Source organism: Fistularia commersonii, chromosome 11, assembly GCF_037954325.1.
Source record: "Fistularia commersonii isolate RoL2024-O1a breed Wild chromosome 11, RoL_Fcom_v1.0, whole genome shotgun sequence".
Taxonomy (NCBI): Eukaryota; Metazoa; Chordata; class Actinopteri; order Syngnathiformes; family Fistulariidae; genus Fistularia; species Fistularia commersonii.
The window spans coordinates 268,848-292,742 of record NC_141294.1 but is presented as its reverse complement, the minus strand read 5'-3'; the positions used below and the strand labels follow the sequence as shown (position 1 = coordinate 292,742).

At 53.2% G+C, this 23,895-nt stretch overlaps 2 protein-coding genes across 10 annotated transcripts in view; one reads left to right on the top strand and one right to left on the bottom strand.

Annotated features, from left to right (window-relative positions):
- Positions 1-16,864, top strand: part of LOC147229160 (focal adhesion kinase 1-like) — a 55,798-nt gene extending 38,934 nt beyond the window's left edge. For 5 of the 9 annotated variants that reach the window (XM_086155985.1, XM_086155986.1, XM_086155983.1 and 2 more), the window contains 11 exons: positions 232-343; positions 5,497-5,574; positions 5,677-5,865; positions 6,335-6,460; positions 9,018-9,080; positions 11,121-11,160; positions 12,234-12,337; positions 13,891-14,046; positions 14,300-14,380; positions 14,501-14,586; positions 14,702-16,864. In XM_086155985.1, the coding sequence (XP_086012111.1) occupies positions 232-343; positions 5,497-5,574; positions 5,677-5,865; positions 6,335-6,460; positions 9,018-9,080; positions 11,121-11,160; positions 12,234-12,337; positions 13,891-14,046; positions 14,300-14,380; positions 14,501-14,586; positions 14,702-14,828 (1,162 nt within the window). In that variant the 3' untranslated portion in view covers positions 14,829-16,864. Of the gene's footprint in view, positions 1-231; positions 344-5,496; positions 5,575-5,676; positions 5,866-6,334; positions 6,461-9,017; positions 9,081-11,120; positions 11,161-12,233; positions 12,338-12,936; positions 13,318-13,890; positions 14,047-14,299; positions 14,381-14,500; positions 14,587-14,701 lie in introns of those variants that run through there. The other 4 variants (XM_086155988.1, XM_086155987.1, XM_086155990.1 and 1 more) reach the window with 3 other exon arrangements.
- Positions 16,865-17,442: 578 nt separating this feature from the next.
- LOC147229159 (uncharacterized) lies at positions 17,443-19,309 on the bottom strand. The gene is made up of 3 exons (XM_086155992.1): positions 19,226-19,309; positions 17,893-18,009; positions 17,443-17,790 (listed from the first exon to the last, which is right to left on the bottom strand). The coding sequence occupies exons 1-3, from the start codon at positions 19,278-19,280 to the stop codon at positions 17,573-17,575; spliced, it is 390 nt and encodes a 129-aa protein (XP_086012118.1). The 5' UTR covers positions 19,281-19,309; the 3' UTR covers positions 17,443-17,572.
- Positions 19,310-23,895: the final 4,586 nt, after the last annotated feature.

Here is a 23,895-nt window from a genome sequence, read left to right as displayed (position 1 = left end):
AATTCGGTGAGCTCTCGCTGGCGATAAACGTGGAAGAGCTGGGTTTCAGGGAGCGGCTGCTTGCCTGATCTCGCAGGGATTCAACACGATATAGTCTCTCTATATATATGTGTGTGTGCGTGTGTGTGTGCGTGTGTGTGTGTGTATATGTATACAACTGTGATATGTACCTCCTCTTGCCATTTTTTCATGAATACATTTTGAGACAGCAAGCCTTCCTGGTGTCTGCAGCACTATACTGGAGGAGGAGAAGGTGCAGCAGAAGGAGAGGAACAGGATGGAGATGAGGAGGCAGGTCACCGTGTCCTGGGACTCCGGCGGGTCGGACGAAGCGCCGCCAAAGGTAAGACGCTTCTTAGTAGGTGTTGCCGTTGGTGTGTGCGTCGTGTTTGTGTAAATATGACAGCGGGAAACATCTTGTCCCCGTGACTTGCAGCGTTCGTCCTGATTTTGCAGTTTGCAGGGAGACACGCTGATCATGGCAACTCCCCCTTTGGTCGATGATAACGTTTTAATCATTTCCAAGTGGAATAAGGGACTCTTTCCTCGGTTCCATATCTCACCACCTCATGGAGGGTTCAAAGTGGCCGCCGTCCATTGCAAAACACTTCATTTGGAGTTGAGGAAGGTCCCGGGTCGAATCGCGAAGGCGCTTTCATGGGTTTGAATTTTGGACTCTTTGGGACGAAGCCGGTCGTTTCTTCTCCGATGGAAGGCCGGTGTTTTTCAGCGCGAGCCGTGTCGCCGTCTGGTGAATTGAATTGTAGAGCAGGTCTCACGGCTCCCGGGGCATCGTGCATAGAGTGTGAATTTCTCCGAATTCGCCGCAGATAATCGAGCTTTGAAATATCGGGCGTTGTCGGTTACGGCGTCGGGACCCCCGCCTCCCTCCGCGGGCCGGCCTCCTCGCCCGACGCCCCCCCGCTGGCAGCATCTGATCTTTTGGCAGCGAGTACAAGCCGTCCGTGGGTCGCGACACGGAGGTGTTTGTGCACCTGCGGTGGCGGCGGGACGGTCCTTCCTCGGGGTGCCAGTCAGTGGAAGCCAGTGCTTGGCCGCCGTCTCCTCGGCTTTTCGGGGTTCTAAGGTTCTGCTCAGGCGTCGCCCCGTTTGCAGTATTCCATGCTTCTGTCTTCTGTCCACCTCATGTTTCCGTCCTCTGCGCTAACTTTCATTCCCACGTGTCCCTCCTACATTTTTCCTCCTGTTGTTCGGTTGTTGCCCCCCCCCCGCAGCCGACCTTCAGTCTGGATTGTCTGTCTGCTTCTTCTCCTCGCCGCCATCAAAACCAGTGCTTTGCCTCACAGCTTTCCCACTGCCTCCAAAACCCTCCCCCCCCCCCCCCCCCCCTGCACCTCCCCTCACCCGCCCATCCCATTTCCACTTCCCACTTTTCCCAGTCATCGGCCGAGCAAAGCGGACCGCGATTGCCGCGCCGTCCCGAACCCCGAATCCCCAACCGACGCCGACCCGCTCCCGAAGTCTCGTACGAGTTTCCGTTTGTTACCTCTTCTGAATTCAAACCCCTGTGGCGGCAGCTCCCCTCCGGTGGCCTCCTCCCGCGTTTGTGCCATCGAAAGACAAGCGACTCCAAACCCCGGCATTTGCATCACCTTCAGCCCAGAACGACCCCCGGCCAGAATCCTCCCACCTCGGCGTGGCCGACGCTCGTCCCGGCCACCTTCAGAATGTCTTCTTCGCGTCGGACTCCAGCGGCAAAGCCCCGCTATTTCCCGCCTTTCAACATGGCTGTCACGCCAACGCTCTCGGCCGTCTCAAATCGGGTCTTCACCTCCGGAGCCGGTGTGGGAAGCCTTCACTTCCAAATCCGGAGAGAGTTCCCGAGGCCCCCGAGGCCCCCGAGGGCCCCGAGGGCCCCGAGGTTCCCGCCTGTCCCGTGCACAGCCCTTCCCCCACCACCTGCTCGCGCCCCCAGTCCAGGCCGTCAGAGGCAGGTGGCTTTACTCACTCACAACTACTCACTCTGTGTGAATCATAAAAATGTTGCAACATTCACTCATGAAAAGGAAGCTCACGTCCTCCGTTACAAGTCGAAACGCAACAACACAACGGTGTCATGCTGGAGATTTCAGTCGTGGGTTCATTTTGCAGAACACTCGAGCTCCGCCTTTTAGATTTCCTAAAGATATGACGTATTATCACAAACCAACGCAACACTATTGGAAGCATTCGCAGAACACTATGACCGCTGGATAATAATAACAATAATAATTTAATCATGTATCCTCCATTAATTGTTTCTCATCATTGAAGCCGTCCTGGCTGAACCCTGAGCAGCAGCTGCCAGGGGAGCAGTCGGGGGTTCGGCGTCTTGCTCAACAACACTTGGACTCACCAGGAGGAGCCGCAGACGACCGCTCGACCCTGATGGTGTGATTGATGTGTAACTCCAACCAACCGTTGGCCGGGAGGACGTCTGGATCATGAACGTGCAAAATGACATAGCCTGGGTTCATGATTGTTTTATTTTGGAGGTCAAATTGACATCTTCGCAGGAACCAGCTAAATTCCAATATTGGGAAATATTGCAATGTTGCAATATTTTTTGCATCCAGAACTAACTCATCCACCGATTTCATCTGACTTACAAGACCGGAGTGTTTTCTTTTGATGCACCCTGCAGCACAAAGCACCGTGTGAAACGTTTGCTTCACTGCACTGCACTGACACGTCCTGCTCTTATTTCAAACACGTGTCATTCAAAAGGCCACCTGCGATGGGAGGTCAGGCACCGCTCTCTATGCCGATCCCGCCTACCTTACGTTCCTTTCCTCGCTCTCAAATCGCCGCCGGTGCCGATGCCTGTCTTGCGTTTGTTCCCCGTGAGCGGATCGCTCCATCGGCGCCGCCGCCGATCATGGCGTCCTCGTTCTGTTCTGGCTGCAGGTTCGTTCCTCTGCTGCTCCTGATGTTTGAATCAGTCATCGCAGGTCACACCGCTAACCATGTGGCCGAGTGAGACTGCGTTGCCTTTGACTTTGTGCGCCCGGCCGAGTCCCGGCTACTAACCGTCGCTGGTCTGGCCAGTCGCGACCGTCCCGCTCAGGCCGCACGTCCGCTGGCGTTGATGTGTCGTCAGATTATCACGGCCTATTTCCGGACACTGAGGAATCCAGCGTCCGATCCGTAGCCCGTCGGCCTCACGGCCGTGGAGCTTTGACGCTGACGATAGCTGAAAGAACACGGTGTCTTACGGAGTTTTGTTGACGCGAAGCTATTGAGGTACAAGCGATGCTGCTGTTCCGGCCATTATTGAACCTGTAACCTGCTGCGATGTGGACGCATCCTTCTACGGCTCGGAGGCTTCTGACAAGCCGTAAGGACGCCTGCGCGTTCCGCTCTTTTGTACCTACGACAGATCTTTAGGCGAAGGTGCGAAGCCCTGGTCCGAAATCTTCCTTTAAAAAGCTGAAGGACCTGCTTCTGCTGATTCTGCGGCGGCGCCGTCGCTACCCCCTCCTGTGTCACGTCCTTTTGGAGTGCTATTTGGATTGTTGTGTTAGGTGATGCCATTCCAGGGGTGAAAATGTAGTGTTCCTCGCAGGACTTTAAAATCACTTCGCGAGCCCCCTTTTCACGGTACGACCGCCTATTTTTGAATGCCGTTAAGACATTGATTTATCTGCCTAAGAGTTGTTGCCGTGTTGTAGATATAAAAATACACGTTTCAGAAGCCGCTACGGCGCCAGCTGGAAAGAAAAAAAGACTTGAAACATGAAGTTCAGTGCGGCTGAATACTTAAGACCGGCAATCAGTCACGCATTATGTTCGGCCGCCGGCTTGAAAAAAAGAAGTCTACGATAGTCCGACTCCAGTCTTGTTTGTGTTGTCCCTGTATTTGTGCTTCGCTGAGAGCTTTGTGATGATCCATGCATCTGTGTCAAAAGAATTTGGCCACAAATCTTAATGACGGCGCGGCGCTGGACATCGTTCAACTCTTCCTGGCCGTAGGCCGCGGGAATCCATGGCTCGTTCTTCAAGATCACACACACTGTTCTTGCAACTTGAGATTTTAAACACATGTTGGATCCCGGTGGGACAAAGGGTGACAACGGCTGGGTTCGGAGTTCTTACTTCTTAGCCAGCGGATGGTCTGTTCCCAGCCCGAACCCCTGTGGGCTCACTGTTACCTCGGTAACCCCAAGGGTTGGGGGGGGGGGGGGCTTTCCAATGACACCGTGGTTTCATCCCTTCATTCACTCCCATTCACTCCCATTCCGTCGCAGCCACGGTTCCCAGGTGTTTTCCCTCCCTGTGCATTGGAGCTCCCCCTCCAATCTGCTCTGCTTTACATTTGTCCACATTGAAAGCAGGCTTCTTCCCTCCCCAGGAAAGGCGGTCTGGGACAGACTCAGTCACAAAATACAGTTTTATTTGTTTCTCGTGCAGAAGAAACGGGTCGGTCGTTTGTAATGATCACAAACATGCTGAACATCTCTGTGTCTGTCTGTGTTTGTCCAAGACCTAAAAGCACTTTGTGTTTCATCCTCAGTGTCTTTGTCTCGTTTGCCTCCCTGTCCTTCCCTCCCTCCCTCCTCCCTCCTTCCTCCCTCCTTCCTCCCTCCTTCCTCCTTCCTTCTTCCCTCCTTCCTCCCTCCTTCCTCCCTCCTTCCTCCTTCCTCCCTCCTTCCTCCTTCCTTCCTCCCTCCTTCCTCCCTCCTTCCTCCCTCCTCCCTCCTTCCTCCCTCCTTCCTCCCTCCTTCCTCCCTCCTTCCTCCCTCCTTCCTCCCTCCTTCCTCCCTGCCCCTCCCGTCTCTGGTTGCCATCCGTCTCCCTCTTGTTTCCGTCTCGCTTTCGGAGGCGTGGTCCAGAGAAAGCTACCATGAGAGGCCGTGGAAGGTAGATGGTCGCGCTAAATGTCGCGGCAGAGACCAGATCCGTGTCACGAGGCCGTCGCACCCGTCGGGAACGGCGCCCGGTCGTCTCACGACCGGGGAAATGGGTCATCCATCACGGGCATCTTCACCTGAACAAAACTCTGGAAGCCGGCGGAAGAAACGGGGATGTGGTTTCTCCGGACGCTTCCCTTTCTCACAGCGCTGGTCTTCATCCGGATGTTAAATACCAGGCAGAGTGTGCAGACATCGGATAAAAACTGAAGGAGGCCAGTGAGAAAAGAGAAGCGCTCGGCGAAAACACACCTGCGCGCCTGCATCCCACCTAACCAGCCGCCCTAATCCCTGATCATCCGGGGTTCCACTTAATCCACATTCAACCCACACCCGTTAATAGTTGCTACTGGGTGCCACTTGGACTAATTGGACTAACAGCTTGCTGGACTTGCAGCCCAGTGTGTGTGTGTGTGTGTGTGTGTGTCACTTTGACCGCTAACACAGCCACACAAAGGCGTCCAGGCGCGTTGTGTGTTGCGTGTCTTGTCCCGGCGCCTCATGAAGGACTGTTGATGTAAAGACGAGCGATGGCTTCCATCCTCAGCGTTGTCCTTGTCCTTCTGCTCTGTGTCTGCACCTCCAGCCCAGCAGACCAGGCTACCCCAGCCCTCGCTCCAGTGAGGGCTTCTACCCCAGTCCCCAGCACCCCGGACACTACCAGGTAGGTGGTGTTTACCCCTCCCGCCCGCCCGCCCGCCCGCCCGCCCGCCCGCCCGCCCGCCGGCCCCGTGGTGACGGCGTATCCGTGTCCCCCTGCTGTCAGATGTCGGGGTACCCCGGCCCCCACACGCTGCCCTCGGTGCCCAGCGCCCTCTACCCCCCGCAGGCGGCCATGCTGGACAGCCATCACGCGCACACGCACCCCCGCCACCACGTCCACACGCACTCGCACGTGCAGCACCTTCCCCAGCCGCACGGGCAGGACTTGACGCCGTGGGGCTCGGTGATGGAGGTAAGAGCGCGCGCCCGTACGTGCACAGGTGAGCCGGCGGATCGGCGCCGCTGGTTACGAACGGCCCGTTCGTGAATTCCATCACTGAGTTACTCGGACTCTCATCGCGAGTCCAGGAAGTAACCAGCGACCGGGTTAACGTGCGGTGGCGCCATCGTGACGGGGAAACCTCTTCTTCTGCGCCGATGGAGACTCACTTCCTCCGCTGACATCATCTTTTTCAGTTTGCTTTTTTTTAATTTTCCATTCCATATACTGTAAGTGCAGCGTCTCATCAGTTTGGTGTGTGTGTTTCTTTGTGTGTGTGTGTGTGTGTCCATGTGCTGTGTATGGTCCCGTGTTGCATGTCTGTCGCTGCGCCCTGTCCTCTGTTGCATGCTTGTTTTTATTTGTTCACCCCTGCATGTGTGTGTGTGTGTGTGTGTGTGTGTGTGTGTGTGTGTGTGTGTGTGTGTGTGTGTGTGTGTAGGACAGGGCAGTAGACATGCAGCAGTGTGTAGGACAGCAGTGCCTGTTAATGGAGGAACAGCTGATGATACAACAACAACAGATGGAGGAGGATCAGAGGTGGCTGGAGCAGGAGGAGAGGCTGCTGGTAACAGACTCAGCACACATGTAGTGGAGATACACACACACACACACACACACACACACACACACACACACACACACACACACACACTTTATAAACCCCAGAGGCCAACACTGATTTACGGAGATGTTTGTGAGTCGTGATGTGTACGGCAGGTGTCAGTTTGTGAAGGCCGTCCTCCAAACCCCCAGACAGAGTTCAAAAACTGCATTTCCCCACCTTTGGTTGCTCCTGAGATGCGTGATGATGTTCCACCGCTGGCGTTGACGTGGTCGCTCCCTCCATGGTGCATGCTGTCTTGTTATTGTGAACTCCATGGGATTCATCCGTGTCGTCGCTGTTAAACGTGACCCTTTTTCCCATGTTGAACCGAATACAGCGCATCTGCCGTCTCCTCAATCACACCCCTCTGGATCCTGGTCGTCATCTGCACAATCCTTATTTAATCGTGAAACAAAGAAGTGACCGAGTGATGAAGAACGTGACCCTTCTTATCGCGATGTCTTTTTAAAGTAATAGTTGAAATGTTGAAGCGTCTGGTGTCGGCTGCTTGGCGTGCTCTCCGAGACGGTACGAGGCGCCCCGGGATCCGCCCCTGCTTTTAACCGCCTTCAGTTCCCCCAAAACCGGGGCGTGAAATTACAGCCGGTGCCACGGCAGCTCGACAATCTCGAACCGGAGATTAACCGTGTTGGATTGCACAGTTCGCGAGCAATTAGGCCGACAGTTATGTAATTTTCAAGACCGTTGACTTCGACCGATGATGTCTAAATTACAAACAATGCCAGATAATGTGTACTATTGTGTGTTTTACCCATGAAAAATAGGATTTGTCGCCACGGTTATTATCGGGGATCTTAGGAGAATGGATTCTCAGCCAAATTTGCCGCTGAAAGGGGGATTTTCAGCGATGTGGCCGCCTTTACCTTTACCAGGCCTTAACCTGGCCTTTACCTGGCCTTAACCTGGCCTTAACCTGGCCTTTACCTGGCCTTTACCTGGCCTTAACCTGGCCTTTACCTGGCCTTAACCTGGCCTTAACCTGGCCTTAACCTGGCCTTAACCTGGCCTTTACCTGGCCTTAACCTGGCCTTAACCTGGCCTTAACCTGGCCTCAGCTGGAGTGGATGAATGAGTGACCGCCAGGTCTGTGAGGAAGCCCCTCCCAGAAATGAATATTGTATAGGCTCCGTGCATATTTCTGGAAGGACTGACTCAAGTGGCAGGCTTGGGACGTTGTGTGTGTGTGTGTGTGTGTGTGTGTGTGTGTGTGTGTGTGTGTGTGTGTGTGTGATGAAGGCAGGTGTGGCCTGTGTGAATTCCAAGTTAATGATAGGCTTAGAGAATCTGACAGCCCAGTCAACAGTTTGTCTTTGACCCACAACCGCTAACTGACAACGCACAAGATTACTGTAAAGCTCAGGATGTGTGTGTGTGCGTGCATGTGTATGCGTGCGTGTGTGTGGTGTACATATGGAAGTGTGTGTTGTAGCATTGCGTTTTTTTTTTTGTTTGTTTTCTTCAAATGTTACTTAAGGAGGGGTGTGTGAGAAGGAGGAGAGAGGAAGAAAGTTTAGCTTAAAAAAAAACAGAAACGTCAGACATGCTCTCTCAGTGACAGCTCACTGCCAGTGCGCACACACACACACACACACACACACACACACACACACACACACACACACACACACACACCCTGCACCCTCCACCCTCCACTCCTTCCCTCTCTCTCTGCGCTCGGAGTGGTATATAAGCGTGCCGGAGGCAGGAAGCGGCGGCTGACTCTGAATGCTCCTCCCGACAAACAACACACAGATACTGAAGGAGAAAAACAGGAGGAAACAGATACCGGCTCACACACACACACACACACACACACACACACACACACACTCACATTGGCTCGAGCGACTCGCCAGACAACCCAGATGGCGATGCTGGTCTTCAAGTCCTGTCTTGGAAAACTGGTAGGCACGGGGGTGTGATGGTTCGGCCGACGTGCCCGTGAGAGAGAGTGTGTGTGTGTGTGTGAGTGTGTGTGAGTTTGGTTTTACAGTTTGCAGGGTTTGTCGGTGTGATATGCTTTGCTAAGGTTGGGGAAAGCGAGGTATGTGCTTGTGCTCCAGCTTGAGCTTGCTTCAGCGCGTTTGTGTTTTACTGTTGGACGCTTCCTGCGGCCAAAGTGTGTTTGCGCACGTGCATTCTGTGCGTTGAGCTGTTGTCGCCGTTCTCTCGGTCACCGTCGAACCGGCGGGTTCACGTTCCCGGCGATGACGGCGCAGGAATCGCTTCGACTTGCGAGCACCAGGATTGATGAAGAGACCCGGCGTCGGGAGTGCAGCGGCATTAAGAGCGATAGGAAAGCATATTGAGCCGATAGCATGTCATGAAAGGCTTTCTGTTCGGAGCAGATTCCCAGAATCAAACGTCTTACTTGTGACAAAAAGTCACACACGGAGGCAACACAATCGCCGCCATTCTTCAAAGCGGAACCTCGTATCTGGGCGCCGATAAACAGATATGAGATTTGTCATTGTGTCGTTGTGTTGTTAATGTTTAGAAACCAGACACCAGAAGCTCTCGGGGCAGTCTGGACCGGGAAGAAAGTGGACTCCAGCCACCGGTAAGACATTTTCTCTTCATTTTTCTGCGTCTATCATTTCGCCCGTTTGCCGTCGGTCGTTGAAATAAAGCAACGGCTGCAAGTTCCGCCGTTTCTTGAATCTAATGTTGTGGTTCCTGCGGCCGCCGGGCTCCTTGTAGATCGTGCTGTCAGAGGCCCTCACAGACTCGTATCTTCAGGTGTCGACGGAGGCCGTCCCTCCGGTCGGACTCGCCGCGATCCGTTTGTTTTGAGTGGAACTTGAGGGATTGATTCGGGAGCGGGAAGTGATCCGTCGGGGGCGGGGTCAGTGGCGAGGGGTCGACGGCGAGGGGTCGGCGGATTCCCACAGCATCCCGGGCTATTAATAGAGCGGCGCTGCATGCAAACAAAGCGGCCATCTTCACGCGCCTCCTCCGCCTGCTGGCTGCTGGGCGCTGGGCGCTGCCCAAACTCACCACATGTAATTACACTCACAGAAAAAACAGCCAGAGAGATCACACTGTGAAACACCGCTTGAGGGGAAAAGCCCAGAGGGGCCCAGAGGGGGCCGGGGGGGGAGAGGGGGGCAGAGGGGTCACAGAGGGGGGCCCAGAGGGGGGCAGACGGGCCTAGAGGGGTCACAGAGGGCCTCCGCCTTTGACTTTGGCTTCTACATGCGTCTGGAGCGGTCCGACGTTACTCCGTCCATGACTGTCCCAGGATGCCATCAGCCTCCCTCAGTGAGCGGTCAGGCTGGACCTTCAGGTCCTGGACTGAGACCTGACTGCTTGCAGCTACTGACTAATTACAAAAACCAGATATGGGGCGTCTGCAAGCGTGGCGAGATGTGATCCCGTTGGCGGGCGGCCTGGGCCCCGAGCGTCCGCCGCGCTTTAGAGGTGGCGACGCAAAGATGAGGCCGGCGAGAGTCTGGGTGCAGGAGAACCAGTACGTGCAGGAGAACCAGTACCAAGCATGTGGGCTTCTGTGGCCGTTCGGTGTCAGACAGCGGCCGTCGCCACTTTACTACTTACGCTTGATATTCTTTTCAGCCTATTTTATTTCATGGAATTTCACGCTCCTTTTTCCAGCTTTTTTCTAAAAGAAAAATGAAAAAGTACCGCGAGCTCTTTCCGATCCACCTTTTCTATCCACAACGTGACTCGAGGTTTCTGGTTTTTCCCGTCTCGTGGGGCTCCAACGTTTCAGGCTGGAGCGAAGTTCTAGTTTGACGCCAAACTGTTTTCTCTGCGTTTTATATTTTGTTTGGAAAACAATGGCTCAGATGATGGCTACGTCATCTGAAGCAATTCTAGGGTCAGAGTCGGAACGGCCGTATAATCCGACCCGCTGTTTCTGTGAGCGGACCAGAAGTCGGCGATGGGAACGAGCTCACGGTTCCCGGCGAAGGAATCTGCGACGCCGAACACTGGATGTCGTCGCGTCAGGCGCGGCTCTCGGCGTCTGCATGCAGCGCCACCGGCAACACGGGATATTTCTGTTTCTCTATAATTCCTCTCACTGCTCGTCCTCCTCCCACTGAATGGCTGTGGTTTGTGGTGGGAAAAATCTCCCTTCTGTGTGTGTGTGTGTGTGTGTGTATAAGCTGCTGTAGTGGAGTATTTCGGGTGTGGGCGGTTGTGAACCCACCCTCCTGTTCTTGAGACGAGGTCGTGTTGTTTTTCTGCGAGCAGAGAAACAGTAATCGGTGACAGAGAGCTGAAGGTGTCGCCGCCGCGTCACGCTCGTAAAAAAAACACACCTCGGGTTTTCAGGGTTTTTTTTTAAATGGATACTGAATATGTGTTTACACGTGCAATGCAGCATTAGACCACACACACACACACACACACACACACAAAACAGAGGCTGAATTAGCAGTGTTTGGTCTGGGCTGCAGAGGAGCTGAGTGTCCCGTGACATGAAATTGAAGTCGGATTCCCTGCATATCTTAGACCCGCTTTTGTGTCTTGTTTTTTTTTTCTTTCTGCGTGCCTGGTTGTGATTTCCTGTCGGCGTCTTGATCATGCGGGTTATCTAACCTTGTTGTGTGTGTGTGTGTGTGTGTTCCACTTGCAGACGGGAAACCAGCACATATACCAGCCCGTCGGCAAGTCAGGTAATGAAGTCTCCCTCCACGTATTGACTTTTCTCTGTGTTTCCCGTGAGTTTCCAGTAGATTCTGTCCCCGGCAGCCTTCGGCCGTCGGTCCTCGGCGGTGCGGACGGCGGCGTTCAGCCTGTAGCGGGCCGGCCGGCACGCGGAGCTCCGGTTATACAGTCGGCCTGCACGCGGGCCAGCATGGTGCGCGCTCCGTGCACGCACATACCTACCCACCCGTGCAAGTGTGGAGGGGAAAAAGAAACACATTTTATTTCAAAGTACCTTCACAGTGGGCCATTATTTAACTGCATCTGCGTGTTCCCAGGGAACCCGCCATCATTGTTTGGCGTGTTTCATAGTTGAGCACGAGAATAGCGTCGGACGGGTCGGTTCCCCGGAACGTCGGTAATCAGAGCGGAGGTTTCGGTTTGTCTCGCTGCATATTTGCAGCTTTTTTGTGACGTTTTGACGGCGTGCTGAAATCGTGGACGGATCCCAGTTCGGCCTTCCACCTGGACCGCCGGCGGAGGGTAGGAGGGTTGGGAGGCCAATAATATATACGGTATATATATATATAATGTAACGGGAGCGCTAATGGCTGAAAGGACACTATAACAGCTTGAATATTCATAAAAGAAATAACAGAGAGAATATATTGGTAGACGGATGCTGGAATTGAAGCTGCCAGGCAGGAGGTCTCGAGGAAGAACAAAGAGAAGATTTATGGACGTCGTGAGAGAAGATATGAGGGTAGTTGGTGAGAGAGGAGGATGAGGAGAACACGGTTAGATGGAGAAGGTGGATTCGCTGTGGGAAAAGACGAAAGAAGAAGAGGAAGAAGAAGAAGAAGAAGATTCATTAAGGAACGAACACTTGCGGACGCCGGGGGGGGCAGTGGATCAAGCCCCGCCCCCAGGAAACCTGCAGAACTGTGGGCGCTCTCGTGCATCGATGAGGGGATGTGAGCGCAGACGGGAAGGAAGTGCAGACCTGCGGTCTCTGAATGGCTTTCAGCGCGTCGAAGCTTTTTCCTGGCGCAGCGCCGTTTGCCCAGAGTCTGCACTCATATTCTCACTGTCACCCCCGCAGAGCATGCTGCCCCTCCAAAGAAACCCCCCCGACCCGGGGCCCAGAGCCAGGTGGGCGGTCTGGCAGGTCTGAACACAGGGGACAGCTACAACGACGGCGTCAAGGTACACACACACACACACACACACACACACTAACCTCATCACATTGCTCAAAGTGAACAGTCGTCGTCCTCCGGAAGAGCCGCAGAAACCTCTTTTATTAAAACCTGTGAATGAAGGAAGGAGAACGCCGAAGAGGAACGTCATTCCTCTTTACTGAGCTTCTTTCTACGTTCGCTGAATTCCCCCGTCAGATGTTAAGATGGTCAGATTTCTGGAAAGGCCTTTATCTCGGGCAGAACCGCCAAATTCCATTGCTTCAGAAACAGTGAAGCGCATCATTGGATTTCCGTCTTTTGCGGGTGAAGATGAAGCCGCGACCGTTTGACCTTTGACGAAGAGCGTACGAATAACTCTTCCGAGCTCTTGGAGCTCTGCTCCCCGAATTCACCCCAAAACTCCCGCTGGGGGTAAACAGAGGGAAACGCCGGAAGCCAAAGGAAATAGACCGGGAGCAAAAGCAGGTTCATCTTTCTGCACCCGATGACGACCACATGTAGGGAATATTCACATCGCACATTTAATTCAATGCTAATGGCAGTAATTTCTTCCTTTTTTTTCTTCCTCTCCCTCCCCTCCTTTGCCTTCCTGTCGACCCCCAGCCCTGGCGGGTAAGAGCCACTCTGGCCCTGTGTGTTTCCTGTGAGCGTCGGCCCGCCGTCTCCTCCACCACCCGATCGGACCAACTCTCTTCCTCCTCTCTTCCCCCTCTCTTCCTCCTCTCTTCCTCCTCTCTTCCTCCTCTCTGCCGCTCCGTCCATCTTCTCGGCGTCCTCGTCATCGTCTGCTCTGTTTTTGACGGCGCGCTGGTCTTCGGTGGCCTTGATTCCGACCCGCTGATCTGACGTCTAAATCTCAAGCGTCTCCTTCGTACTAACGACCCGCCGTCATCCTGCCGTCGCGCCGTCCTTATTTTACGATCATCTCGGGATCTTTGTAGTCATAACAAGGACGCCTGAAAATAATCTGCCACACGCAGCTTTGAATGCAACAATATTTTTCCGTCTCGGTGTTTTACCGACGTCAGAGAAATCAAGCTCTCTCGGACTCGTGTTCCGGCAGCGAATCGGTCGGTAGAGATGATGTCGGCGATGTCGGCGATGTCAGCGATGGCAGATGACGGTGTGAAAGAAGCCCGTCAGACCCGGCACCTCACACCCTCAGATCCACTGGACAGGAGTGTTATTTCTGTGCGGGGACGACCTCTGGTGGCCGGATCGGGGCGCCGCACCTGCAGCACAGGGGCCGCGGGGCCGCCGGCGCCAAACACGTCCGTCCGTCCCTCGGCGAATCACGCCTTCGCTCTGCCGTCACGCCTTTTCAAATCATTTCTTTTTTTCCCCGAGGCAATCTTAACACGCCGTGTGTCTTAAAACCCCGCTTTGCGCCGCTGTCACATGCACATTCACCATCCAAAGCGGCGAGCGCTTTAGGACATGCGTTTGGTAGATACTCATTGTTTCCGGCTTGATTTCCCGTCCGCGTGTTTGCTTTTTTGTCCCGCCGGCCGTCATCGCCGCCACCTCCTGACCCTCGGCGCTTCTGTCTCCGTCCAGCTGCAGCCCCAGGAGATCAGCCCCCCCCCCACCGCCAACTTGGACCGCTCCAACGACAAGGTGTACGAGAACGTGACGGGGCTGGTCAAAGCCGTCATCGAGATGTCCAGCAAGATCCAGCCGGCTCCTCCGGAGGAGTACGTTCCCATGGTGAAGGTACGCCGGGCTCGCGACCGGACGTCCCACATCCTATAATACGGATCTACAAGATCCCTGGAGAGATGAGGCCCTGAACCCAGAGCCCTGAACCCAGAGCCCTGAGTCCAGAACCCTGAGTCCAGAACCCTGAACCCAGAGCCCCGAACCAGAGCCCTGAGTCCAGAACCCTAAACCAGAACCCTGAACCCAGAGCCCTGAACCCAGAACCCTGAACCTTCCCCTCTGACACGTCATATCTGCCTGTGTCCAGGACGTAGGGTTGGCTCTGCGGACGTTGCTGGCTACCGTGGACGAGACGCTGCCACAGCTTCCGGCCAGCACCCACAGAGAGGTCACGACACTGACACACGCACACATGCACACACACACACACACACACACACACACACACACACACACTGCAGAATTCCTGTCCTGTCCTGTTGTGACGTTTGTTTGTCGTGTCTTACAGATTGAGATGGCACAAAAGCTTTTGAACTCTGACCTGGCGGAGCTTATTGGAAAGATGAAGTTAGCCCAACAATATGTGATGACCAGGTACGTGCACACGTGCGCGCACATCGATAGCATTTAAGGTGCCACGCCAGGTGAAATGGAACCAAGACCTTCTGGCCAGCTTCCCTGACGTCCCGCGTGTGCGTTTGTGTCGCAGCCTCCAGCAGGACTACAAGAAGCAGATGCTGACGGCGGCGCACGCCCTCGCCGTCGACGCCAAGAATCTGCTGGACGTCATCGACCAATCCCGGCTCAAGATGATGGCCCACTCCCGCCCGCACTAGCCCCGCTCGGCCAGGCGGACCGACGGGAGCCGGTCCGCGGGGGCAACCAAGGACTCCTGGACTAGCGTTCGGTCACGGGACTAAATCAGAGGAGATGGCGGTCCGCCGTCCGCGACGAGGTCATCCGTTCATCTGGGATCCGACTCCGCCACTGTGACTTTTTATAAAAAACTCGAGCGGACCCGAGCGGCAAGGGTCGGAGGCGGGATTAAACAGAAAGAGGTCTCCGGCTCGCCGGAAGACCGGCGCCCGACCCGGACACGGAGTCTGGATTCACGGACCGGGTGCACCGCCCCTCCTTTACCACAAAAAAACAAAACCACCAAAAGCCATCCGGGCCCGACAGGGACCGCCTCCGATGGACTGCGGATCTGCACGACCCCTCGCCGCGCCGGGAGAGGCCCGACCCCCGAACCCCAGCGGCAGCCATGTTGGTCCACCTTCTGTGACTAAACCATCAGGGACCAGACGGGCGTCTCATGCAGAACGGCTTGCAGGAGTGACGACCGTGCGGGAAACACAAGCAGGCGGTTGCATATCACAACTGGAAAGATACACCTGCTCCCCCACGCCTCACACACACACACACACACACACACACACACACATCCTACCGTCGTCGGCCAAAGAAAGCACTTTGATTGGCCGTTGTCAACCTATCAGGGAGGAGCAGGGTGCCGCCACGCGTCTGATCGTGATGGCGACGTCCTTGCGAAGCGGCGTTGTCTGTTGCCGGCTGAGCGCCGCTGGCCGTCAGGGCGCCGCTGGCCGTCAGGGCGCCGCTGGCCGTCAGGGCGCCGCTCCCCGCCTCAAGCTTTAATTACCCGGGTTCTTTTTCTGTTCGTCTGGGCCGATGTTTGCGGCCCCGTGCAGTCGGTGCAGGAGGTGTCGGGACGCGTGCAGGAACGACTCAAGACAAAAACACTTGTTCCTGTATGGGGGTCGTCTTGATGTTACCATGGTGACGGAAGGGGAGGCTCCGTGTCCCGACAGAACGTCCACGCGGCTCCTCCAAAGCCCACGCCTGGTTTCAGACGCCGAGTCGTTTCATTGTTTTTATTGTTGTTGTTATTATTATTATTATTATTATTTATAGACTGCAGACTGTGGAAGGACGGGCTGCCGGCGGCGGGTCACCGAACGAGGCGCCGGTCCTCTCCGCCGTCTCCTCGCTCCGGGAATCCCTCACACTACAGGCAGTACTGGGTTGGTCTCCTTCCATCCCCGTCTTCCCTCCGTCTCGCCGCCTCTTATTTATGGACTGGAGGAGGAGACGGTCGCCGACCCTCGTCTCATTCTGGCGAAGCTCCCGTCTTCCTCAGCTCCGCTCGGAGCCGCTTTCTCAAAGACTCCACAATGTGAAGAATCCCAAACCCCGAGTCGCCGCCGCCGCTCGGCCGGCCGCTTCCACGCCGAGCCTCCGCCGCTCGCGCTCCTCTAAAACTGGACAGACGTTCTGTATTCAGTCCCGGCAACTGGCTCAGAGGAGCGAAGGCGGCCGAAGAAGGCAAGATGGCGGAGGAAGAGGCCCGGACGTCCGCCTCTCCTGCCCCGCGAGCGAGTCCCCTGATCCGCTGTCGCCATGTTGGAGGCGCCGAAGCCAAGTGAAAGCACCCGACGCGCAGCGCAGCATAGCATGCTATCCTGGTACGGAGAAGAGCATATTTGCACAGCACCAAAATAAACCCCATTTGTTTGGAACCCCCTCCCTTTTTTTTTTTTTACCTAAATTTGATTCTCATGTTTAGCCAGCAATTAATCATATCAAACACCTGGGTATTATGGGATGAAAATGTAAAAAAAAAAAATTTATCTTTGTTGTTGCGTAAATCTGCTCATGTTGATATATTGTAAGGTGGACTGGTGTGCACCGCTGGTGACTTGTACAGAACTCATACTAGTAAACACTGGTTTTTATTTTGTCTTCTGGGCTCAGTCAGCCGTCTTGTCAAATAGGAGGGAAATAAAAAATATTAAAAAAACAAAAAAAACAATGAAATAAATTGAAGCTGGAATGGATTTCAGCCTCTCCCTGATGGAGTGTTGGTTTGAAAGCTCGTCTTGCGGGTCCCGTTTGAAATGAAAAGGCAGCGCGTGGCTCGGGTCGGTCCCGGTCGGATGGCCGAGTCCAGGTGGGCCTTTCTGGGTGGAGTCTCCGTGTTCTGCCCGTGTCCAAAAACACGCCGGAGCGCCATGCGGCGTTTTGACATCGATTTTCATTTTTTTCCACTTCATTATGAAGCCACATGATGCACTCAACGGGATTTTGGACATCGTGAGGTTGAAGCTCAGCGGTCGTCGGCACGGATGTCAACGGCTGAGCTGAACATCAAGCAAATCTTCTCAAAAGCAGATATTGATTCAGGAAGGAACATTTTTGAACACGATGTGAAAGCCTGATATTTGATGATAAACTGATGATCAAGCTGGAGTTGGTGGGATTGGCTGGGGTGGAAAAACATCAGGATTGTAGGAGTTTAAAATGCAAGAGCAACCAGGTAGAGAAATGAAATCCAGTGTGAGAGACGCCAAAGCCATGAGACAAAATCTGCAATCATTGAAAAAGTAAACACACACACACACACAAACACACATATGTATGTATGTATATATATGTATATATAATCAAACAGCAAAGCTTATACCTCTGTCCTAAGCATTCAAAATTGCATCTTTAAGTATTACAAAATCATTTCTGTTGCTTTGACTTGTCGACCGCGTGATGGCCGCAGGCCTTTGGCGCCTCAAGGCCGCAGCAGCAACAGCAGCGTTGCCACGGCACTCAGGAGCAGCGGCGGCGCTCGTGCACGGAGCGACTCGGCGCCGCTGAAGTTGCACAGGCTGAAAGCACTGCAGCAGGTCACCACGCTTCCGTTACCGTCGGAGTCGATCGTAGCGGACGCCGCGGCGCCGCTGCAGATCTCCTGGCTGGAACACTGCTTCACGATGGCCTTCGAAGGACCTGAGCGTCACAAAAACACACACACAGACACACAGAAGGATGGCGATGTGTGGATTTGCACGCAAACCCTGGGACACTGTGCCGACGTGCAGCTTTGGTTACCCAAAGTGACGACGATGGTCATGCAGGTGTCCAGTGGCGCCGGGCACTCCTGGGTTTGGTTGTTGCATTGCTGGTTGGTGGGAGAGGAGTTGCAGACGTAGCACCTCAGGGAAGCAACTGTCAGCAAAAGCGGAGAGCGTGAGGACTTTAAGGAAATGTGGCGCCTCTTGTTGCTGGAGTTCGGAAATCCATTTGTTCCTTGCAGAGATGATTTATCCTGCGTTAGGGTTGCAGGGGAGAAGCAGCGTACGCCGGCGGTCGCTGCACCAGAGGCGGGGCTCACCCTGGACCGCTCATTCACTCTTTCATTCACTCGTCATGGACACACACAACGTTCACTCACTCACACATCACACGGAGACCATCAGCCGTTCACTCCTTCATCCACCCGTCCGGACCGGCCACCCTGCTGCAGGTGTGTGGACGGCGGCGGGAGGAGAGCATGGAGGCTCCGCACAGGAAGGCCTCGTACGTCAGCTTTCCTCCGCTGGAGGTATTCCTGCTGTTTGTGTTTGGAAATGTGGGTCGCTAAGCGACGGCCTGTTCGAAACATTCCATTCATTCGCTCACGTTCATCCTTTCGTCCTTCTGCGATTTGCGTTTGCGGGCCTTTCGGGCAGAGAAGATGAGCGTCCTCCTTCTGGCCGGCAGTTTGCGTTTGCTCGGTAGGAACTGATGGATCAGGCCGGATCAACACCTCGTGTTTTTGGTTGGACGTCGTGAAAATCAAGAATACGACCGGGCCGGCGCCAAATCAAAGCCAATGAAACGCCACATTTATTTATAAAATAGCGACTCCTGCCAAAGATAGGACTCTTAAAACGAGTCAGACACGCTTTTCTTTTTTTGTATGGTGAAGGGCAGCGAGTCACAGGCGTCTCCTCGGTGTTCATCACCGCCTGAAGATCATGAGACCATATCTGCTCTTTCTTATCGTTGTCAAAATATGAGCTGGATGAAATGCCTTTCACGATATAATGGCCAAGAAAATGACGAGAACACCTAAGCTTATATAATAATAAAAATAAAATTATTATTATTAAGTTAAAATAATAATAATTATATTAATAATGTGACAATGCCAATTTTTTAAATAATTTAAAATTTTCCCACCGTTGGACAAGAAGAGGCATTCTGTTCTCTTCTTCGGAGGAACTCGTCTTATGATTGTTAAAATTCATAAAACGATCACGATTCAGGTTTTTCACGTCCTCTGTGAACACCGGGATTTTAAGAAGACAAAAAAAGTCACCATCCTCAAACGGTTGACGTCAGCGGTAGGGAAGGTTCCCGCGACCTTTGACCTGCCGTGACATGTAAACGCGGCACTGACCTGAAGATACGAAGAGGAGCGAGACGAGGAGGCCGAGCAGCATCCTGGCCGCCATGGTGCTTCAAACGTGGCTGTGTGAGTGTGTCGCGTTGGGATCGGTCTGTGCACGTTTGTCACGCGCGAGTTCCGCCCTCTTCAACCAGCGTCATGAAAGCAGGTCACCTGAAGGCATCTCATCAATGCTGCCTGGCACGCGTCTGTCCGTCCGTCCGTCTGGCATTCCTGGATGTGGCTTTAGTTTTGCAGACAGCCGCCGCCCTCACGGCTCCGCCGCCGCCGACGTCGGTATTTCCACCTCTCCTTTCTGTCAGCAGTGGCGGCGGCGGCGGCGGCCGGCATGAGAGGCGTCACCAGAGTAGATGTTTGTGGAAACGTCACAGGGAACCGGCCTGGGAGGACTGAAGGCATGAAGGTGTCTCACACTAGAATGTGTTGTCAAGAATTGTTCTTTAAAAAACGTGTAAAACGGTTCAAAAACACACATTTGTCAGTGCATGTTGGGTCGACGAGGTATGGAGGTTGCTCATGCTGGCGATGGAGGAGTGGGAAACGTCCCGCGGACGGACACAACTGTCCCGAGGATCCGCTTCCATCGTATGACGCATTCAGCCGAGCTAAACGGCTGAGACGCCTCCTCTCAGCGGAAGGAAGGCGACTGCTTGTGATGAAGGGAGACTGCCAGGGTCATGGAGGAGGGTTAGGAGGTCAGGAGGTCTTTAGCCAACAGCCAATGACCAAAAGTAGAGCTCCTTTCTCTCTGTTAGCATAGCAACGCAGCTGCCGCACACACACCGGCCGCGTCTCTGCCGGTCTTCATCTTGAAGCATCCTTGGTCTTCTGTCTGGTTTTCTGCGTTCTCCTCCTCGCTCACGTCTCTCTGGGTCAAAAGAAAAGGTTTGAACCGATGACACGTTTCTGCCAAATGGACGGAGCCGAGCCGCGGGCCGACCTCGTGGCCTCGCTGCCCAGACAGCGACCGGACGTAAACGATGGCGGCCTGCAAGTGAAACCTTTCTTCAGTTTTATACAAACTAAGACACGTCGAGGGATTTTATTATCTTCTAATGTCGCCGCTGCAAATATTGCTTGAATAGGACGAGAAGGTCTCGGTAACGGGATCCTTTACAAACTCTGTCAAAGGCTTCCACAGCACTGAAAGATGCTCGCCGCCTGGATTCCAGCAGGGTCTCCATGTTCTCCCCTTGTCTGCATGGGCTTTTCTCCGGGTTCCTGCCCATTCTGAAACTTGTATCTTCTATCGGCCTGTACGGCGCCAACATCTACCGCATTAACTGGATGGAGGGGATCAAAATCTTAGTTCTTAATTTTACAGTGAGCTGTAAAAGCTGCGGGTGTCTGAGGAAGGAAAGCAAAAATATTAAAACACAACGCGGGTGAGAGAAAACAGCTTTTTATGACATTTGTGCCGGTGCATCTCTTAAAGCCCAAACGGGATCGGAGCGTCCCGGAGCCAGTATTTCCACTGCGCTCTCAGTCCGTTGCCCTTCTAATAACAGGCTTTAGCCACATAAAGTGCAATCATGAAGGCTGAAACCACAGGTGGCACACACTTACACGGAGCTTCACATTATTACGGCACACACACACGTCAGACTCGTCCCCTGAGGCCAAACCTGGACGGAAGTCATATTTATTTATTCTTAAATAAAACACACACACGGTGGCAGAGAGCGAGAGCGGAGTGAAGTATGATGCTTCCTGGACACAAACCAGTCAAGCATCATTTCCAGCCTATTGTTTCCAAACACACACGCTGATGATTTAGTGCGATAGCTCTGAAATGTAAGCTCCGTTCCACATGCCATCCTGCTCGCAGGCGACGCCGTGGTCGGGGGAGGAGATGAAGACGGTCACGCAAAGGCGTCCAGGTGCATTGAGTGTTGAGTGTCTTGGCCCGGCCTCTGCTTCTTCATCTCTGCCTCCCGGCCTTCTTTCCTTTCAGATGGTGTGTGTCGCCCGGTGCGCCGCACTGACACGTCTGGAGCTCCTGGGTCAGCCGGGTCCTGGTGAATTCTTGTCGAAATCTTCTTGTCTTGCAAACTTGAGGACATTTTGCCCGTTCGCTTCCGAAGGGGACATCATGGACAACATCCATCACCCCCTGCATGCCACGTTGATGTCCTGTCGGAGCTCTTTCAGTCGTAGATTGATACCACCAAAGAGCTCCACTGAACGCCACAGGAGGTCTTTCCTACCTGAGGCTATCAGACTTTTTAATTCCTCTTCCCTCAGCCGCAAGGAATCTTCAATCTTTGTAGTTACTGCTAACAGCTAAGACAATTTATATTTCATTATATTTTTATTCTTCCTCCTTTCCACTATTATCTATTACTGTTATGTTTTTACTTGAAACTCTGGCACAACAATTTCCTTCGGGATTAATAAAGTTGTTCTCATCTCATCTCATCTCTCAATATTTGGGGAGTCGCCAAAAATAAAAAAAGCCTCGCAGATCTATTCGGAAACTCCCCGCGGGACATCCGGAGAGAAGGGGAGAAACATCTTCAAGCAAAGAAACTCAAGTCCAGTTGCCGAGACAAGAAGATCTCGACAATTCACTCCTTTGGTCTTTTCCCTTCAGGGGTCGCCACGGCGAATCCACCTTCTCCATCTCACCCTGTTCTCTGGATCCTCCTCTCTCACACCAGCTGCTTTCATATCCTCTCACTCCACCCATCCATCCATCCATCCATCCATCCATCCATCCATCCATCCATCCATCCATCTTCTCTCTGGTCTTCCTCAGACCTCCCATTCCAGCGTCCGTCTCCCAATTTATTGACTCTCCCTCTTCTGTCCACCTCAGCCTGGCTTCTCTGACTTCTTCTTCTTCTTCTTCTTCTTTCGGCTTTTCCCGTTAGGGGTCGCCACAGCGAGTCAACTTTCTCCATCTAACCCTATTCTCTGTATCTTCCTCTCTCACACCAGCTACTTTCATATCCTCTCTCACTACGTCCATAAATCTTCTCTTTGGTCTTCCTCGAGACCTCTTGCCTGGCAGCTCCAATTCCAGCATCCGTCTACCAATATATTCACTATCTCTTCTCTGTACATGACCGAACCATCTCAGTCTGGCTTCTCTGACCTTCTCTCCAAAACATCGAACATGTGCCGTCCCTCTGATAGATTCATTCCTGATCCTATCCATCCTGGTCACTCCCAAAGAGAACCTCAACATCTTCATCTCTGCAACCTCTAGTTCTGCCTGCTGTCTTTTGGTCATTGTAACAGTTTCTAGTCCATACATCATCGCTGGTCTCACCACTGTCTTGTACACCTTTCCTTTTATTCTGGCCGATAGTCTTCTATCACATAGTACCCCTGACACTTTTCTCCACCCATTCCAACCTGCTTGGACCCGTCTCTTCACCTCTTTTCCGCACTCTCCGTTGCTCTGGACTGTTGACCCTAAGTACCTGAAATCCTCCAGCTTCTTGATCTCCATTCCCTGTAGCCTCACCGCTCCACCAGAGTTCCTCTCATTCACACACATATATTCTGTCTTGCTGCGACTAACTTTCATTCCTCTCCTTTCCAGAGCATACCTCCACCTCTCTAGATTTTCCTCTACCTGTTGTCTGCTCTCACTACAGATCACAATGTCATCCGCAAACATCATGGTCCATGGGGATTCCTGTCTAACCTCATCTGTCAGCCTATCCATCACCATTGCAAACAAGAAGGGGCTCAGTGCTGATCCCTGATGGAGTCCCACCTCCACCTTGAACTTCTCTGTTACCCCTACAGCACACCGTACCAGTGTCTCACAGCTAGCATACATGTCCTGCACCAGTCCAACATACTTCTCTGCCACTCCAGACTTCCTCATACAATACCAGAGCTCCTCTCTTGGCACCCTGTCATATGCTTTTTCTAGGTCTACAAAAACGCAGTGCAACTCCCTCTGGCCTTCTCTGTACTTTTCTATTAGCATTCTCAACGCAAATACTGCATCTGTAGTACTCTTCCTAGGCATGAAGCCATACTGCTGTTCACAAATGCTGACTTCTGCTCTCAGTCTAGTTTCCACTACTCTTTCCCATAACTTCATTGTATGGCTCATCAACTTTATCCCTCTGTAGTTGCCACAATTCTGCACATCCCCTTTATTCTTAAAAATAGGCACCATCACACTTTGTCTCCATTCTTCAGGCATCTTCTCACTCTCTAAGATCCTGTTGAATAATCTAGTCAGAAAATCTACCGCTGCCTCTCCTAGACACTTCCACACCTCCACAGGTATATCATCAGGACCAACTGCTTTTCCACTCTTCATCCTCTTCAATGCCTTCCTCACTTCACTTTTACTAATTTTTGCTACTTTGTGGTCTACAATAGTCACCTCTTCTACCCTTGCCTCTCTTTCATTTTCCACATTCATCAGTTCTTCAAAGTACTCTTTCCATCTTCCCATCACTCTTCTAGCATCTGTCAATACATTTCCCTCTCTGTCCTTTATCACCCGGACCTGTTGTACATCCTTTGCATCTTTATCTCTCTGTTTCGCCAACCTGTATAGATCATTCTCACCCTCCTTACTATCCAACCGAGCATACAAGTCATCATAAGCCCTTTGTTTTGCCTTTGCTACCTCTATCTTTACCTTTCGCCGCACCTCCCTGAACTCCTGTCTGTTCTCTTCAGTCCTC

Bases quoted from the DNA above. Each gene is read 5' to 3' on its own strand.
- LOC147229159 (XM_086155992.1), bottom strand. From the start codon at position 19,280: ATGGCGGCCAGGATGCTGCTCGGCCTCCTCGTCTCGCTCCTCTTCGTA. The intron at 18,010-19,225 runs GTCAGTGCCGCG...TTTTGCTGACAG, and splicing joins GCTCCTCTTCGTATCTTCAG to TTGCTTCCCTGAGGTGCTAC. The intron at 17,791-17,892 runs GTAACCAAAGCT...TGTGACGCTCAG, and splicing joins GACCATCGTCGTCACTTTGG to GTCCTTCGAAGGCCATCGTG.